The sequence below is a fragment of the Pomacea canaliculata genome, linkage group LG1 (assembly GCF_003073045.1).
Source record: "Pomacea canaliculata isolate SZHN2017 linkage group LG1, ASM307304v1, whole genome shotgun sequence".
In the NCBI taxonomy this organism is placed as follows: domain Eukaryota; kingdom Metazoa; phylum Mollusca; class Gastropoda; order Architaenioglossa; family Ampullariidae; genus Pomacea; species Pomacea canaliculata.
Genome location: NC_037590.1, coordinates 40625233 through 40643464, shown reverse-complemented (window position 1 = coordinate 40643464; position 18232 = coordinate 40625233). Strand labels below are relative to the sequence as shown.

Genomic DNA, 18232 nt, shown 5'->3' with positions numbered 1-18232 from the left:
TTTGTAATTTTTTCTACATTAAAACTTGAATTTTAAAGGAAATTATGCCAGTATTTTCGAGCGCCAAACTGGCAACAGCCGACCGAGTAGTCACCCGTCGCCTACAGCCGTCGAATTAAATGTACTTTTATTCAAGTACAGTTTGGGGCGAAGTAACACTTCCAGAAGTGAAAAACCAGCAAAAGTACGTAATAGTTCTTTAAAAAGAAAGACAAAAAAGAACCCCAAACGAACGTAAACTGTTTTGACAATTACTTTGACAACGAATACTGAAGTAGCGGTACTAATAAAAGGACAACAAATGCACGAACGCACATATGAATGGTCTTACAAACAAACTGTACAACTAGAACTGTGAAAATTAGCTGAAACACACAACTAATGGAATCTAAATAAATGTGGCAGTCGTTCTGGCGCTAAGGGTAGAGCACTCTTACGCTTAGACATTGTCGCAACTTTTAATGTTCGCATATATTTCACTTAAATTTTCATAGCATTTCACTACACAGCTTAATATCATTTTATCAATAAAATCTTATAGTCTCCTTGCTTTAAATTAAAAAAAAAAGGTTTATTGGTGCCGTAGACTGAAGTCACGTGACTAATATGGTGGCTATAGTGCTGTGACTTTCGATAAGTTAACATTTACGAACGTTGAAGGCATAATTATTTCAAGATGGGAAGGAGATCTATTAATACCACGAAAAGTGGGAAGTATATGAATCCCACCGACCAGTTCCGTAAGTTTCATAAATTCTTTATTGCAACGTAAGAGTCGGCTACCCATTTGATTTGTGTGTGTGTTACTAACGAATGCTTTCCGTAATTTTCTTCATTTTTGAATGTTATGCTGTGTGCTTTTACAACACTGCAAAAATTCTTGTCTTGCAGAAATTTTGTTTTTTAATGTTAAAAAACTTTGTTGCATTTGACCATAGCTTCTGTCTTGATAAACCCTTATGCAAAACAATTTGTAATATTTATTAGCACTTTTAGACTCATCAGCTATCACTAGTGTCAGAGAAACTTTATCAATCCTCTTCTCCTCTCCATCTTTGTTTCTCCCTCATTCACTCTACACCTTTTTTTCTTCTTTCAGCCCTTTTCTGTTTTTCCCCCTTACAAGTTGGGGGGAAGAGTGATGCAATAATAATGATGATTTATATAGTTCCTTTCCAATTTTTTTTGCTTAGAGCACTTTACACAAATCATATTTAGACTAAATTATAAACAACCATGCACCCATATTCTCGTATAACAGACCTTTCACTTCTGCTTCAGATACTACTCATACACATAGTAAAATAGAGACACTATATGCACGCTCAGGGTCACAGTGAAGTCGTTCTGAAAAAATGCATCTTAAGTTTGGATTTAAAGGTGGTAAGAGAATCAGAGTGACAAAGGGCACGCTGTTCTTTCTCAGCATTTGACATCTGTTCACAGGGCAGGCTGCCTTGGTGTGATATAGCCTTAATTGCTGGTTTGGGGTAAAACACCAATTTCCCACCTACATGTATGTTTTAGTGTATGCCAATATCATAATCTGTAATACCATTTTCAGGGAAGGAGGCTAGAAAAAGAGAATTGAAAAAGGTTGGTGGTTTTTGCATATTCCTTTTATGTAAATATAATTATTGGTGCTGCTTGCTGAGCATTATAATAAAATAAATTTAAATTGGAACTTGTATTATTTAAAGTGTTTGCAGAGTAGGATTTCAGCACTTGGTAATTAGTAGGCACATTATCATAAGGTGATTTTGAGTACTTTTCTCTGTCCACCATTTATCTTTTGTAAATATCTTTTGTTCAGAGATATCATTAGAGCTGCCATATATGTCAAATATTAATTCAAACTGCTATATGAAACTATAGTGAAGGCATATACTTGTTAGTAGTTTTCACTCCGTATGCACTAATGCATACTATCAATGTGAAATATTTTATAAGGTTTACAGGTTTTTTTTAAAATGCTGTTTATAGGAAGATGTTACATGTGCATTTTTCAAGATGTTTTTTACTGATATTGAAGTGTAACTTCTCAGTTTTTATATTTGCTTTTGTTAAAGTTATTATTTGATTTGTAATTTTTTCGCATATTGCATTTTATAGAACAAAAAACAACGTATGATGGTGAGACAAGCTGTTTTGAAAGGAAAAGACCCACTGAAATTGCTTCAGGAAATGGAAAGCATTGACAGAATGGGTACTTTTATTTCACTGATAGTTTTGTATGACATCTATCAGCAGAACTGTTGATACTGACAAACTGCTTAATTCTTATAAAATAAATTTCACTAATCAGACACATGCATGTAGCTTTGGTATTTGTTTAAAATTTGTGATAATTTTTAATTTCCTTTTGACATTTTAGTAGTGAAGCAACTTAATAACCATTTTAAGTACTGCATGATGTGATTCAAATAGTAACAGCAAATTACACTTGAAAATAATTTTTCTGGTCATGGGATTTATTATCTTTTACTTGTAAGTCAAGTCATGCATAGCTTAAAAAGAAAGCTTAAAGTAATGTAGGGCTTATTATTTTCTTTGTTTTTCCTTAGCTTTTGGAGTTTATATTAAATTGCAATATTTACTAACTTACAAATAAGGTTATAGTTAAGTGAAATATAAAAATGTTTTTCTGCAGAATACAATCCCCTTGAACCACCAAGACTTAACGAAAAAGTTCTTCGAGATAAGAGGAAGAAACTTCGGGAAACTTTTGATCGAGTCTTCAGACTGTATGTAAGTGCCAAGAAAATTTTAGGATTGCCTTTTTAATGGAAAGAGAAAAAACAACTGACATAGTCAAGATGTGAGATATGCCAAAAAAAAATTCATGTATTTGCAGATGCACATTCACACGCACGCAAGGATACGAGTATATGCACCTAATGAAAAACTACCCACAGCTTATCAGTGACATTAAACAAAAAAAAATCATGCTTTTACCCACTTTAGTTTGGCAGTCTGAAAGTAAACTGTGCCTTCTGTGATAGCATATTACCAAGAAACTGTAAAGCAGAACTATATATTTACTTAGGCATCTGTTTACATAGTAAAGATGCTGAGAGCCATTTGTTATTAGTTTTTGATTTATACAGTAGATTTTGTTTGTCATTATTGTGATACTCTTTATCTGTGAAAAGGTATTTAAAGAAAAAAATGCAGAATGATTAAAAATTATACTTCTCTTATTGTGAGCAATACTGGTCAGCAGTTGTCCATTATCTCATCTTGGTTTCAGGAAAAAGAAAAGCCTGAATATGCGATAGAACTTAAAAAAGCTGAAGCAGAATATGAAAAAACAAGGCAGAAGCTGATACAATATTTTGGTAAAAATTTCTTCAATAGTTTTGTGACAATCAGTTCACATTTTGTCTAAGATTCTAATCATTTTATCAAACCACTTTTATGTTCATGCGCACAAGCATATCTTGGCATATATTATATCTTTAGATAAGTAATATATACAAATATGTTAGCAGTTTTGATCGACCACATTTATGCATTACTTGAATTTGTTACATTTGGCAAAGATTGCATAAATACAGTATTTATTACAGTTTAAGGCAATAAGTAAATTATGCTATTTTCTGAAGGAATTGTGATGCTATAGCTATTTATGTGACCACATTTTAATGAACAGTCTCATAATTTGACAGAATAGTAGATGGTGTCTGACATGAATAAGGTTAGAATTTTGTTTTCAAAATATAATTTCAGAACAAGTAAGAAATGCTGAGCGAGTACAGTTGGACCAGATTCCTCTGCCAGATGCTCCTGTTGATCATACTGGTACAAGGGTCACATTATTTGCTATTTGCCTCAGCATCATTCTTTTCTCTGTGTGTGTGTTTGTGTGTTTCAGACAGTGAGCAAGTCCATATCGCTATAATGATAGGATTGCATTGCATATGTAAAAGTTCCCTTAAAACATTAGCAGTAAACATGTTAAAATTTGTTATACAGTCACAGATTTTTAGGTATATTGAAAATAGTTTTCACTTTTTTTTGGTTGTGATGAAATACAATCTTGAAAATGACGGGATGTATGAGCTGTCATATTTTAAGCCAATCAGCTGGCACACTATATCAGTTTAAAGGCTGCATCAAAAATCCATCATTTAATCTGGATCTCTTATTAATTAATGATATAATTATTTATAATCTTTTACTGTGTGTAACATTTCATAAATGGCGCTGTCTTGTTTGTTGCAGTTCCTTCTATGATACCTCTTCCAAATGAAATTCCACTACCTGCACTGGGAAGTTTTGCAGAACTTATGCCTCCCAGTATTTTAAAGAAGAGATCTGCATATGAGTGAGTTATCTACCTTTGCTAAATCTACATTACCTGAAACAGCTTGATGGTAAGCTAAGAGAGTCATTAGTAGTCTTCTTCAGGCAAAGATGTGTTGATCATTTTCCATTGTGACTGGGTCTAAGGTGCTGCCAGACAAGTTCCTACACTTCAGATAATCCAACAGCTGTTTTATCATCTTCAACATTAGGGTTCTCGAAGAAGAGAATGAACTGCCAGCTGTTTGCAATCTTAATACAACTGTTACTATGTGGGACAGGTGCACCTCCATTTTTATGAAACATACTTGGCCAACATTTGAATGGCTAAATGGCTAATTTGAAGGCTGAATGATAAAGAACACTGAATGAGACTGTAATGCATACTGTGACCATGCTTGTGGCATCAGTTAATGCTTTCCACCATTGCAGGTGTAGGCAGCTGTATTATGCAGCAAATCAAAATCAGCTTTAGGTTGAATTTTTATTTTTTTAATAATGCAAGTGGAATAGATATTCTGGATTTTTATTTCAAGTACTTAATGTTACAGGCTTAAATGTTGTCATTTTACGCATGCTGCTATTCTATTGTCAAAGTATTTGCACTTTCTGCAGGAGTGTGGAGGTCATAGGACCTGTTCTTCCAAAAGAGTTGGCGAGGAGGAGGAAACCTCCAGGTCCACCTCCTGGCTCCCCACCACCTCTGAGTGACAGTGATGAAGAATATGATCCTGCAAAAGGTGCTTAGGAACAATTTCAAGTCATTCTTAGGTTTGGGTTGAACAAACGGACTGCATTTGAAAATTTTTTTTCTGTTAATACATATAATGGTGAATATGTGAAATAGATAAAAAAGACTGTGACTTAATGGTGCATATGTGAAATAGATGAAGAAGACTGTGACCTATCGATGAACAAATCTTTGACAGTGATTTATGATTCTTCTATTCGCAATCCAGGGATCCTGCCTATCAGACTTAAAGTTTTTCTGTAGTTATGAAGAGGGCTGTTTCTCCCATGTTTTTGGTGGTGGCGTAGGAACCTGGGGGCAGCCGCCCCCTCAAAAAAGATACTGAGATACTTTTACCTCCCCCAACCAGGTATCACCCTCACTGAAGCCCGCACCGAATTAAATCGGGGCTTTAGCACCTCATTCACCTCCATCTATAAGAATATGGGACTGCTGTACAATACTTTGGCATTGCTTATCATGCTAATTGTAGACTGTGGTGATGCCAGAGTGAAGAGCGACCCACTGGACAATACATGGGTACTTGGCGTTTGGTCTTCTGCCCCCTCCCCCACCATATCGCTAACTCTGTTCTGTGGCTGTCTTCTGACCATTGTCAAACATCCCTCACCCAATCAGGGCTGCGACTTCACCATTCTAAAATCCTAAAATTAATGTATTCCTTAATAAAGGACTAATCTTTGGAAATGTATATCATTTTTCAGACATTGAAGAAAGTCTTGGAGTAAATTTGGATGAGGTTCACCATCCAGATGATCTAGCTGTGCAGATTGGCCTTCTGGAAAAATCAAGCGAACCACCTGGTGAGTAGCTCATGAATATGTGTATTTATAAACATGCTTCTTCACCAGTTTTTCTCTTAGAGGAATGACAGAAAACCTGAAGATCTATTCCAGTTATTAAAATACAAGAGGGCTAAATTGGGCTTTGGCAAAAAGCAAAATTGATCAACCACATTCAGTAATATAGCCTAATGTATCATCCAGTTAGACTGTTTTGCATCTTCATGCGTACATTAATGTGAATTGCTGTTTTGTAGGAGTGCATTCGAACATTTTTACCAGGATTGAATCATTTATTATTCTGTATAATCTTTTGTTTCCTGTCAATGATGATGATCAAAAGTTGTATGTATGTTGCAGCCAAAGTACGCAAAATTCGCTTTCAGGATGATGATAGAGTGGATAAAGAGCCAGAAGAGAAAGACACCAGACTGAAACTTCCCAAGAAAAAGAAAGAAAAAAGAACAGGAGGAGTGTCGGCCTTACAAGCGCGCATGTTGCAGATGGCTGGTCAGGAGGTACCACAAGGGCTAGCATCTGACTCTAGCAGCAGTGATGAAGAGGAGGAAGATATAGAGGTAAAATGCAAATAAAATAAAAGTGTTATTATTATTATTATTATTTTTCCTGTAAGACAAATTGTTGTAGCATTCTTCTCTCCGGTTGTCATCATCATGATACATTCCTTTGCTAACAAAGCTTTCTGTCATCATACCACATTTATTGTTCTAATTTGCGTGAGTAAACTAGAATTTTGAAATTAGGATTTAGCATGGTCTGGGACAAAATAAAGGTGAGAATATTACACACTTCTTTATTGTTGATTACTTAAAAATGATACTTAGCAGACATTTCATAATGTAAGTATTTTCCAAGGTGTGTAGTTGTCGCATTATAGTATTCATCATCATCGTCATCATTCATCCCTTGACTGTTCAAATGTAGTATAATGCTAGTATAAATTTAGTGCTTCACATTTTCACCAGCTTTTGTTCTGAAGTTGACACCACCATTTTATATATAAATGCACACATGCTGTATATATTTTGTTTAAAAAGTGAGCCACCGAAAGGTATCATTCCTCATTTTAAGTCACTTGTGTGTATGCCAATGATAAATTATTATTAATTTGTACATAGACACAAAGTATTGGCCATAAACTTTATCTGTTATTTTAATTGCACAGTTTAAGTAGCATTACTTACAGTCTATGGTTTTCCAATCTGTTAGAAGAAGCAGTCAGATGAGCTGAAAATGCGCATGGATGAGATAGCCCGTCTTGATGATGGACCACCAGGAACAGACAAAGATGAAGAAAGTACAAGTGAGAAGACAAACGAGCCATTAACAGTACCCACTAAGCTGATGGTACCAGGTCCACCTCCCGGAGCACCTCCAGGGCTTCCTCCTGGCCTACCTCCAGGTGAGGATGAAAAGGATGCATATTTGCATGCATGTTCTTTGCTTTTGTAATTTTTTTATTATTATTTATTTATCTTTCAGATTCATTGACTTTGGTAGATGCAAGAAGCAAGAAAATGCAGGAAGAAATTTTGTGTTATTTTTCTGCAGGTCCACCACCTGGTGCTCCACCCATGTTTCTGCGTCCACCCATGCTACCTGGCGGCCTACCTCCGAGACTTCTACCACCTGGGCCACCGCCTGGTCGTCCACAAGGTCTGCCTCCAGGTCCTCCCCCTGGCTTACCTCCAAGTCTTCGTGGCGTGCCACCACGCATTCCTCCCACTCCTACAGGTGAGAAAGATGCTGTTTTGTAATACAGCAGTATGTCCCTTAACAACAGAGATATGTTCTGAAAATTGCTTACTTAAGTGATTTTGTCATCATGTGAACAATATAGAATATAGAGTGTACATACATAAAGGGATTATTATCAATATCAAGTATACTTATTAATTACAGTATAATTATGTGCTGCACTGCCAGTGTATTAGGTTTGGTTACATCAGCATTATCACAAACATGTTGCGCAATACACGGTGCTATAACATTACAATGGCTAGGACATGACTGGGTGATAGGATTTTTGGCTTCAGTAGACTCTTATAAGACTATGTCATGCATGCAGAGTGTTGCTAACCAAATATACAGCACATGACTGTAGTTATTTTCTTAAATAAAAATATGTACATTTTTTTTCAGGTGTACCACCTCCACGCCTCCTACGGCCTCCTGGAGCTCTCCCAAATGTGCCCCCACCTGGCTTGCCTGGAATGATTGCAATGGCAGCTGGCAATCCCAATGTGCTAAGTGCTCCACCAAGCATTATGAAGCCGCCTTTGCGTGCACATGCTGAAGAGGACAAGAAAAGCTCAGCCACCATAGTGGCAAAGCCAAAGATCAAGACTACCATAGGAGATGTGACAAGGTTCACACCAACAGCTGTCAAAATCAAACGTGCAGCTCAGCAGAAGGGACGTTTAAAGCCAGCAGGTAAGTAACATTTTAAAGATGCTCTATCAAACATTTTAACTGACTGCTCAGCATTAGCATTACCACCAAATGTATAAGATGAATGATAAAACTGTGGATGTTTGCTGCAAGAGAAACGTCATGCTGGATCAGTTGCGGCCAGCATCTAGGGTGGAGATTGTGAAAAAAAATGTTACTGGAACCAAAGGAAATAGAAAGTTGAAGGAAGGAACAACCATTGGTACTTGAAACATTCACTTATTTCACCAGTGTGACAAAATCAAAGAACTCACCCAGAATGGTACCAATGGCACATTGTGGGACTGGGAGAGTATTAAAAAAGTAAATCCTTGTACTTGGTACAAGCCAGGGTTAGCCCAGATGACTACCAACAGTTGGGAGGAATGGTAGATAAATTTGACCCTAGCGAAACAAACTACAGGGGTCTCAGATTCCTAGAGTTTTGCACAGTCATCAACTCACCTTAGCCAATACCCTTCATCCCTACAAGAAATCAAGGACAGAAACTAGCACTTGCCAGATGAACTGGTCCATAACCATGTCAACTTCATCCTGCTGCCTACATGCTTCAAAACCAGCTTCATCATGGCCAAGACGAGGACATATCCAAGCACTGACAGAGGCAGCAACCTTGACTTCATCTTAACAAGCCTTAAGTTTAAGCCAAAGACGAAACGCTGCTCAAACATCTTCCAAATTGGCTTGTTTATGAGAAGCTGCAAGAACCAAATGTTGCAGAAATCTACAGTTGGAGGCTACAGTTGGAGATAAATTTGCTTAACTTAACCTAGTGAACTGTGATAGAAAGAAACACCTTTGCTGGAAACTAATGTTTCTTAGGGTGTTGACAGTAGCATCTCCTTGATGTGCTAGGGCATTTAAAAAAAACAAACAAGAAACAACCCTGGGTCACAAACAGCATCAAAGATATCAGTAACTAGAGGAGAGCCTTGAACAAAGCAGCTTCCAAAGATAACTATGGCAAAGATAAAGAAGTGAATTGTGCCATCAGGAAAGGAATTAAGGCAGATGAGATTAGAGAGGCTATCACTGCTTTGTGCCAAATAGTCTGGGAATAGCAATGCAAAAAATGACCCAAAGAATACATGCAGTCACTAAACAAACAAACAAACAAACAAACAAAAAAACAGGAAACAGCAAACAGTGCAAGAATTACAGAACAAGCCTAATCAGCCACCCAAACAAGGTCATGTTGAAAATAATACAGAATTGCATCAGCAGCATTGCCAGGGAACTGCTAGCAGAAATAAGAACAGGCTGACTTCATATCAGTTAAGCAGATCTTCAGCTGTCATATCCTGATAAAAAAGCATCTTCATCATCAGCAGGACCCCTGTCACAATTTCCCAGACTTTAAAAAGAGGCTTTTGACTGAATCTAGCAGGAGGGGCTATGGCATGTGATGCAAAAATTCAGCATTGTAGAGGGTCTTGTTAAAGTCATTGAAGTGCTTTACGAGTTCAGACCTGCTATCGCCCAAAACAGATGAATGGCAGGCCTTGTCAGCTGCTGCATCTATCTATGTGCTCCCCCAGTGACTGGTACCTGTCAAGGGGAAAATGACTGATGACTGGTTATTGTTTTAATATGGGTCAATTTTCCATATATTTAGCAATATAAAACTATTTTATTATTCTGAGTTTATCATTGAACCTGCTGATGGCTTTTATCCTGTTTTTTCTGATGACAGGCAAAGTAGAAGTGGCATCATCACTCAATGTGGCTGCCAAACCGGCCCCTGCACCAGCAACACAATCACTAACCAAGGACGATGCCTATGAACAGTTCATGAAGGAAATGGCAGGCCTGATCTGATGTAGGCAATGTAGTTGTTCAGCAATGTCCCTTCAGGTGTTACAACATGAATTCTAACACGTTTTCTTCTGATATGGCTTACATATATAAATTTGACAAAGTTAGCCTCAAACTGTTTTCCGCTGCTTTGTTTCCCCTAATGTGTTCACCACATTAGTAGGAGATTTGATGAGCCTGTAGTTTTTTGGTGGGTTTTCGCTTGCTGTGCAGCACAAAAGAAGGGGAGACAAGTTGTGTTTCAGGTCAGCAGTTGCATGTGGAGGCTGATGGGTGGGGGAAATCACATTTTTGTTCTCTTCTCGGTTTAAAAATTTTTTTTTTTGTCATTTAATAATATTTGAAGGTGGATTAAGGATAGCTTCACTGCAGAATACAAATATCCAGATTTGGGGAGGTGAGGGGGTAATAAAACAAACCGCAGCCACCATATTGTTTGGCAGCCTTTGGTGACAATCTGTGCTGTTTCCTTAAAATGATAAAATATTTTGTCAGATTTTTCTGAAAGTAAATTAGTGGACTAGACTGTTAAACAAGTGTGTTTGTAGTAAACTGAGTAACTACACAGTGTGAAAGAGCTTTAAGCTCTCTCTTGCAGTCTTCGGTGCATGTGCTTTTCATGGATAAAATAGCATATGCCCCAGCTGTTATGCACCCATGAATTTCAACCGAGAGGCACTGCATCCTTTGAGTCAAGTATGCACCACTGAGCAATAGCTATAAGAACAGGTTACCAAGTGCTATAGTTATCATTCATTGAAAATCAAGGGATCAGGGGAAATGTGTGAAAGATGTATTTGTCAGAGTGTTTTATATTTTCTGAAAGCTGTTGAACCTGTTTGATGATGAATATCTGTTGTTTTTTGGATGTCATGCCTATGCCTGATTATGGCAAGAAATATTAACATTTAATTGTGGAATAAATGTGTTACTATTTTCTCTTTTTTTATTCTTTGAACATTAAACTTTCATTGTTATTGGATACAATGTGGATTATCCAAAAAAAAAAACCCCTCAAATATCTAGCTTGTGAGTAGACACAGTAGCTCTAAATGGATCAGTCAAATCAAAGGTTGTGTAAGATTCAGATCAAAGGAGTCAAACTGATAGGATTAACGTGGAGCAAGTGTAAAAGCAAACTGCTCTTTTGTGAAGTTTAGATATTATATCCTGCTGTATAATTATTAGATATTGCAACCCATGAAGATCCTATGCCCCCTTGTGAAGGTCTTCAGTTAGTTTGCTCTTAACACAAGGTCTTTTTGCACATTCTAGAATGCATGTATTAAAACAGAAACACACCACACCACACTCTCTCTTTCAGATGTAAACTCAACTCATTCTGCAGAGAAAAAAAATACTTTTCCTGTAAAGAAAGCAAAGAATGATCTTTAATACTGGTCAAGTATTGGAATTATCACAGTCCACACAACCGCAAACTTTAACAAGTAAAACTGAAATGACGTGTCATTTTGAGAGCATGGTAATGGATGTTCTAGTTTATGGTCAGATGACATTAAAATGCCATGACCAAAAAAAAAAATAAAAAAAAATAGTGTAAGTGGTAAACTTGCAAGAAATATTACTTTCCATAAAAGGCATATGTTCAAGAACATCAACATGGCTTTTTTTTTTTTTTTTTTTTTTGGTAGGCATAATGGTATGTTCTTTTCTGACTCTTAGCCCATATCAAGTTCTGTTTTGAGAGTCACAAAAGACAATTTAACCAGAATGACTGAAATGGAGACAGATACACATGACTTTTAATCAGAGATTGATGTTAAATAGATTTGTAAAGTCTTATCTTTGAGAATAGGAAATGGCTAGAACCTAAAACCTGCAAACAGCTGAATTTGCCATCCTTTCTCTCTGTAAAGAATCTATTATCCATTTGAGGCAACTCAGGTGAAATTTGTTAAAAATATCCTTATTTCTCCTTCTGGTTGCTGCAGATCCTAGGGTAATCACCACCTGCAGTTCATCATTCAGCATACCTGTAATGTTCCTTCACTAATGAATACTGCAGTAATTCTGGAGCAGGATAAGAACAAATACCCTGATGTTAAAAAATTAATAGGGCAAATTATCTGGAGGGAGAAATAATATTTACCAGCAGTCACACCTGCTGATTTCAATATAGTAACAGGATATTGGATGTGTCAGGTACTCACTGCCACAGAAATATTAAGGCCTTTTTAGCTTGTAATACTGCTAAATATTGAGGAACAGCACACATGAGCAACAAAACACTTCAAAATGGTTTTCCGTTTTAAGAAAAGTGCAGCAGATTAACTTCACCATGTGTAAAAAATTATTTATCAAGTGATTTCATATGGTAGGACGGAATAACTATCACAGATAAATATGCCAGTTAATGGTACTGCAAATACTGTTAAAGGTCTCTGTCAATTGAAAATATGAACACACATCAAACAACAAGCTGCTCAATTCAAAAGTGTCTTAATGGAACGGAGTATAAAAAGTCTACCATGTATGTTCAACTCTGACTGTAACAACACATCCTTTTTTCCCTATTTAAAAGCATTATACTGCATTCTAACTTGTGTGCATTAATTTGCATTCAAACAAATTACTTTTCTTGTTAGGTTTAGGTTCTTTGCTTACATGCTATTCCCTCCCTTCGTGCAGATGCCATCGGCTATCAAATCAGGTATTGGTGCAGTGGCTGACAGCAGGTCATTTATGCAAACCACACACTGCATGCTCCTTGGTTATTTCTGCACTGTTCTTTACATATTAGTATGAGTGTGCTTGTGCGTGAAAGACATTCGAAATAAAGGCAAGAGCAGGTTATATTAAGACATTAGCTTATGACTCCTTGGTTTCTCCATTGTCATAGTTCCAAAATGCTGTATGGTATGATGAGTCTAAAACAGATCCTCTTATGATATAAAATGAATAAGATGTACATTAGTCTTAAATTTCTATTTTAAAAAAAAACTTTCTAGAAGCCTATTTCACAGAAGGGGGTTAAAAACCTTAAGTTCAGTATTGATCTTTTGAATCAGTACAACATCTAAAATAAAGCTCCTAAAACTGAAATTGAACAGAAAAGACATTTTGTGTACCACAAAAAGAATATTTAAAAAATTCAGTTTATCTATTTGAGATGATTCTGTTCTTCAGTATAAAAATGAAGTGTTTGAATCGGCCTCAGCTGTACATACCCTTTTCATCTTGTAATAATTTGTTTCCTGTCAGAAGCATGAGGATAACAATTTTCAAAGTCTAATCATTATGTACATGGCATAAGCTCTCTCTTATTCTTCTGATAAAAATAAAAAGTAGACAAAATGATACTGGCCACACAAAAATAAGTTACTTCTGCTACTTACACATCATACTTTTAACATCATCACATACAAAGAAAAGAATGGGGTTAGGATAAAAACAAATCAGCAAGCCTTATACCAAGGACATGTCATGAAAGAGTTTGGATTCAGAATTACTTGATCAGCCAACAGTTCTATTTTTCAGGTTTAAACATACACAAACTAAAGGCATATGCTTTTACAAAGGTTATGGTGTACACATATTGTAAACTGATATAGATCAAAGTTTTTTTATCTTGAAAACCCATTTTCTTTATAGCAGATGTAATATCAGGTGGGCTGATGCCTGTTTCTCTTCACCATCTGCTGACCTGGAAAAAAACTGCCTTATTTCCCACAGGAATGGTTTTTTAAAGACATATATTTACCTGAGTTGAATACCTCAATAAAACTGCAACATGGCTAGAATTGCAATTTCTTATAAAACCTTTTGTTGTTACTTAGACTGGAATCAGAATGCTGCTCATTTGAAATGTTGCTAAAACGTTGAACCAGAACCTGAATGAACCTTGCACATAAATATCTGACAAATCAATATTGCTTTTTCTAGGTGGATACTGACTGGACACATGAATATCTAACAACTCAGTTGTGTTACAGCATCTGGGGGCTGGGTATATTTCCAATGTCAAACAAATTGTCAAGGTCAAAAGCACTGCTGCCATCCAGGTCTGAGGGGTTTCCCCATAAATCTTCTCTGTCACCATTTGGTGAAGGTGCTACAGGTGTGTGAAGCCCGTTGCAGTGTTCTGTCAGATCTTGTGGCTCCATCTTTATTCCTCCCAAAAGGTTATCCCCCCACCACTGAGGGGGTCGAATTCCTGTGCCTGTAATTGTCAGATCGAGGGGATATTGAGTGGTGCAGTCCAAATGTACCTTCATGGAAATGTCTGTCTGTGAAAAGAGGTCTTCAAGTCCCAGATCATCCGAGTTGGTCTCTGATGAAGGTGGGCTCATGGCCACCAGTGGACCAGAGTCATCCCCGTCAATGATGTGCTCAGTCTTTACACGCGTACCCCCAATGTCAATGTCCTGGTTGAGAATGGCTGTCCAGTTAAAGTCACCCTGTAGCATGAATGAGTCCTCTTCATCATCCCCATGTGCAATGAAGTTCAATGTTGAACCATTGCTTAGAAGTTTGTCTTCTCGCACACCTTTGATACTGTTCACAGCCACCAGAAGTTCATCATCATCTCTCCGCACTCGTTTGGATGGGGGCAGAAGGCAGGAGTCTCTACTGCCTCTTCTCTTCTTGAAGATTCCATTCTCTATCATGTCGCTATACTCTGGATTGATGCGCCAAAATCCCCCTTTGCCTGGTTCATCTTTTCGTCTAGGAACCTTTTCAAAACACTTGTTGAGAGACAGGTTGTGGCGTATAGAGTTCTGAAAGCAGAAGATGACTTAAAAATCAAAATTTGTTTCTAAATTGAAAAAAAAGTGTGGACTAGTATTGATTCTTAGGTTTTATTTGCAAAAAAGTAGGAAAAAAGCAGAATCTTTAAATAATGGAATTATATTTTTAATGCAAAAGTTACATACTCTAACTTTAGAAACTCACATTATCAAACGATCATGCAGTATTGCATTACCTCACACTTATGTCTTTAGTTTCTTATTGAAAACTGTTTGACATGAAGTGTACCTTTGACCGTTTTTGTACAAGTCCACACAGTTCAATGAAGCTAGTTTTCTTTATAACATTTGCATCCTGGTGCAGATGTGAAATGTTCTGAACCTTAACATTTTTTATCCTCTGTAGAGAAAAGGTCATGAAACTATTGCTCTCTAAAATAAAGCTATAAAGTTAACCCTTCAGTATTAGTTACAATATTAATCTCATGGACATCCATTAATATTCAACCTCTTTGCAATCATTTCTTCCTCATCCACAGAGAAAATACGGTTTTTTTCTTTTTTAACTTATTCATGTTTGAACTCTAAAGAGTAAATTTGTTTTTAAAATGTGGACTCTAGACAGCTTGTCACAAAGAAAAATGGATACAGCGATGATTGAATGAAAACGGGGATTGTTCATGGTCTGTATCATGATGTAACTCATGTTATTCAACATACCTGCCAACTGGGATCTGCCATGCGGTAGTATATGAAGTTTTCTGTGATCCAGTTGTATATAGACGAGAGAGTGATCTTTTGCTTCTTTGTTTCCTTCATTGCCATGCAGATGAGAGTAGCATATGAAAAGGGTGGTTTAATGTAAGGGTTTGTTCTGTAGTCCTCTAGCCCTGTGGTGGATGTGCTGTACATAGGAGGGGTGTCTGCCAGTGGGAGTCGGGACTCAAACTTAGGATTGATGGGAACCATATTGGCCATCCCCACCTGTATGTGCATGACAGGAGACGGTGTCCTGCTTTTGCTAGACTTGTGATCATGCTGCACGGCTGCACTGGGACCGGAGGATGAAGTGGGCGTCGAGATCTTCAAGATGTTTAGGTTTTGCAGCCAGCTGAGGCTTGTCAGGCTGTCATCCAGAGACACCCACCCGTTGCTGCAGGTGTCATTGGGATGTCGAGCCATCCAGTTCTGTTGGAGGCGGCTCGCCAGGTGTTTTGTCTTTGTGACTGCAGCTGGTGCTGATACAAATCTGCTTGTCCTTGCAGATGGAGCTACAGTGTGAATCACAATTGGGACCTTCATCGTGGTGGTCATCTAAGGCGATGATTCAGTTGACTCTGTAAATTAAAACAGAAAAAGACTGCTTATAAAAAAACAAAACAAAGCACAAAATTAAAATCTTTAAATCAGGTACAATTAAAACAGCATTTCAAAAGGAATGTTACTAATTTTAAATTCAATCAATAATTGATTTTTGTTGAGCAAGTCTCTCACCTGGAAGAATTTAAAACATTTGTGGAATATATGAACAAAAACGTGTTCAGGAAAAGTTTCTGCTTGCCTACAGTTAATACCGACAGCGGTAAGAATTCACATCCCTCACTTTCAGTTTATGAAAAACAAACACCAGAGTCATAAACTGTAGGCGACTGTCGTTACCGGTGGCACAGACGATGAATGCCGACTAGGTGTTGGGTACACAAGCTGGAACACTGACCGATGTGACCTATGTAAACAAGCCCCAACTGGCCTGCCGTGCCCGCGCTTGCTCGAGCCAGTGGAACATTATGTGCCCCAACCTGTCCACGCGCGTCACAACAATGTTTTGAGACGACCCCCATGCAGTCGTACACTCAAGCGTGACACCTGGCTGGCAGCCTGGCACCACACTTTCGCTCTTTCTGCTTCTACCATTAATTTTAATTAACCATCAATACTGTTTTACAAAGGGGGTTGGGAAAAGTAGAAACAGTTTGCTGGTTCCTATAACCAGAACGGGTCCAACAAACAGAACTATCAATAAATCATAGTTTTATATTTTTTTACAATGTAATCCATCAACAAAAATGAGATAAATATTAAAATTCATACAAATACTTACAATCTCCCTGTAAGGCGCTTCAGTAGTCACAATTTTTCCGCAAACAAAAGTTTGTTTTCAGATCAGGAACGACCGCTGAGGGGACATGGTTCAACCTGGCTTACCACCGAGGAATTGCTTGAGTTCTTTTGCACGGGGACATCGGCAAGCATCGATGCAAGCGGCGAGGATGACACGGAGACAAACTGTGTGACAGGCGGGGTGTCGAGGAATGATACCACTGGTCGCATGCGAGGAGGAGCCACGAGCAAATATACTTTTGTTGGGATCAAGCGCTTCGATCGGGTAGCTAACCACCCCGCACTCGCTGCGGTCGGAGGCGTGTCCTCAACTGGCAGCCGCGAGCTCCGTGGCTCGCAATCACCGGCCCGCACCACATGGCAACCCTGTAAACTCGCCATAATACTGGCCGCCATCTTACCTGGTGTTGATACTGAAGCCAATGGCAGCATCATAATAAACACTGCGACTCCCCCGCTCTCCCTACCCCACCTCCACCGCCACCACCGCCACCACCACCGCCACCGCCACCCGTCTCGAATCAACGATAGCAGGTTTATTGAGTATGTCTTCAATCACTTGGATATCTTCCCTGTGCTTTTGTTGGATGACTGGTCATTGTAGATACGTGTATAGATTAACTGAATGCAGGTTGACGGCTAGAATTTAGCCTTATTATTAGGTGTTGCTCACTGATAAGGATCGAACTGCAGACAAAACGATTAAAGTTTACAACCCAACCGAATATCGATCCATACTTAATCTACTTTTTATTTGAAATATCATTTTCAAAAGGGGGTGGGTGTGGCGGGGGACTACAATTAAGTCTGTGTAATTCAAGTTGCAATAATTAAACTATGTATGCTTATAGACTTAATTAATACTTTATCAACTTAATTAATTCGTCTTGCTGTTTCTATTACGGTACAAAGTAAACAGGTTATGCTTATATATATCCTATAAATTCAAGTTGTAATAATTTATAAACTACAGCTAAATTATTATATGAAGTGATTTCTGCTAAACTGTTGTTGAATAGGTATAAAGACTGTGAAACAAAATAAAACAATTGTTAAAAGTTGCATTCTGGAGTACATTCAAATACATTATACATTCGAATGTACGCGAAGACAAGCACACGTACGTATAATTGTGATCATACTCGGAGTGCATATTACGAATAATTCACACACACACACGTACAGCCACATACATCAAGCTCACCCACATAAACTGTAACATCTGATTGCATTTTATTCGTACTTCAGACAATGTTTGAGGAGTTGATGCAGCTGCA

General features: G+C 37.7%; 2 protein-coding genes across 5 annotated transcripts; one reads left to right on the top strand and one right to left on the bottom strand.

Moving 5' to 3' along the window:
- Positions 1-582: 582 nt before the first annotated feature.
- On the top strand, positions 583-11061 carry LOC112564656 (WW domain-binding protein 11-like). The gene is made up of 14 exons (XM_025239624.1): positions 583-740; positions 1565-1596; positions 2113-2206; positions 2651-2748; positions 3251-3338; positions 3730-3801; positions 4225-4327; positions 4921-5045; positions 5761-5859; positions 6199-6416; positions 7069-7261; positions 7411-7593; positions 8002-8292; positions 10004-11061. Exons 1-14 carry the CDS (start codon positions 677-679, stop codon positions 10126-10128), a joined length of 1785 nt encoding a protein of 594 aa, XP_025095409.1. The 5' UTR covers positions 583-676; the 3' UTR covers positions 10129-11061.
- A 433-nt stretch (positions 11062-11494) lies between these two features.
- On the bottom strand, positions 11495-17430 carry LOC112564665 (forkhead box protein J1-B-like). Of its 4 annotated transcripts, none has more exons than XM_025239638.1 (3): positions 16936-17430; positions 15555-16171; positions 11495-14864 (listed from the first exon to the last, which is right to left on the bottom strand). In XM_025239638.1, the coding sequence occupies exons 2-3, from the start codon at positions 16146-16148 to the stop codon at positions 14073-14075; spliced, it is 1386 nt and encodes a 461-aa protein (XP_025095423.1). In that variant the 5' UTR covers positions 16149-16171; positions 16936-17430; the 3' UTR covers positions 11495-14072. The 4 variants fall into 4 exon arrangements, with proteins under 4 accessions (XP_025095423.1, XP_025095449.1, XP_025095440.1 ...); XM_025239664.1 differs by having other exon boundaries at positions 15819-16171; XM_025239655.1 differs by lacking the exon at positions 16936-17430 and adding an exon at positions 16438-16606.
- Between the last annotated feature and the right edge of the window lie 802 nt (positions 17431-18232).

Excerpts from the sequence above, each read along its gene's own strand:
- LOC112564656 (XM_025239624.1), top strand. The coding sequence starts at position 677 with ATGGGAAGGAGATCTATTAATACCACGAAAAGTGGGAAGTATATGAAT. Across the intron at positions 3,339-3,729 it reads GAAGCTGATACAATATTTTG|AACAAGTAAGAAATGCTGAG; the intron begins GTAAAAATTTCT and ends ATATAATTTCAG. Across the intron at positions 7,594-8,001 it reads CATTCCTCCCACTCCTACAG|GTGTACCACCTCCACGCCTC; the intron begins GTGAGAAAGATG and ends ATTTTTTTTCAG.
- LOC112564665 (XM_025239638.1), bottom strand. The coding sequence starts at position 16,148 with ATGACCACCACGATGAAGGTCCCAATTGTGATTCACACTGTAGCTCCA. Across the intron at positions 14,865-15,554 it reads TGGCAGATCCCAGTTGGCAG|AACTCTATACGCCACAACCT; the intron begins GTATGTTGAATA and ends TTCTGCTTTCAG.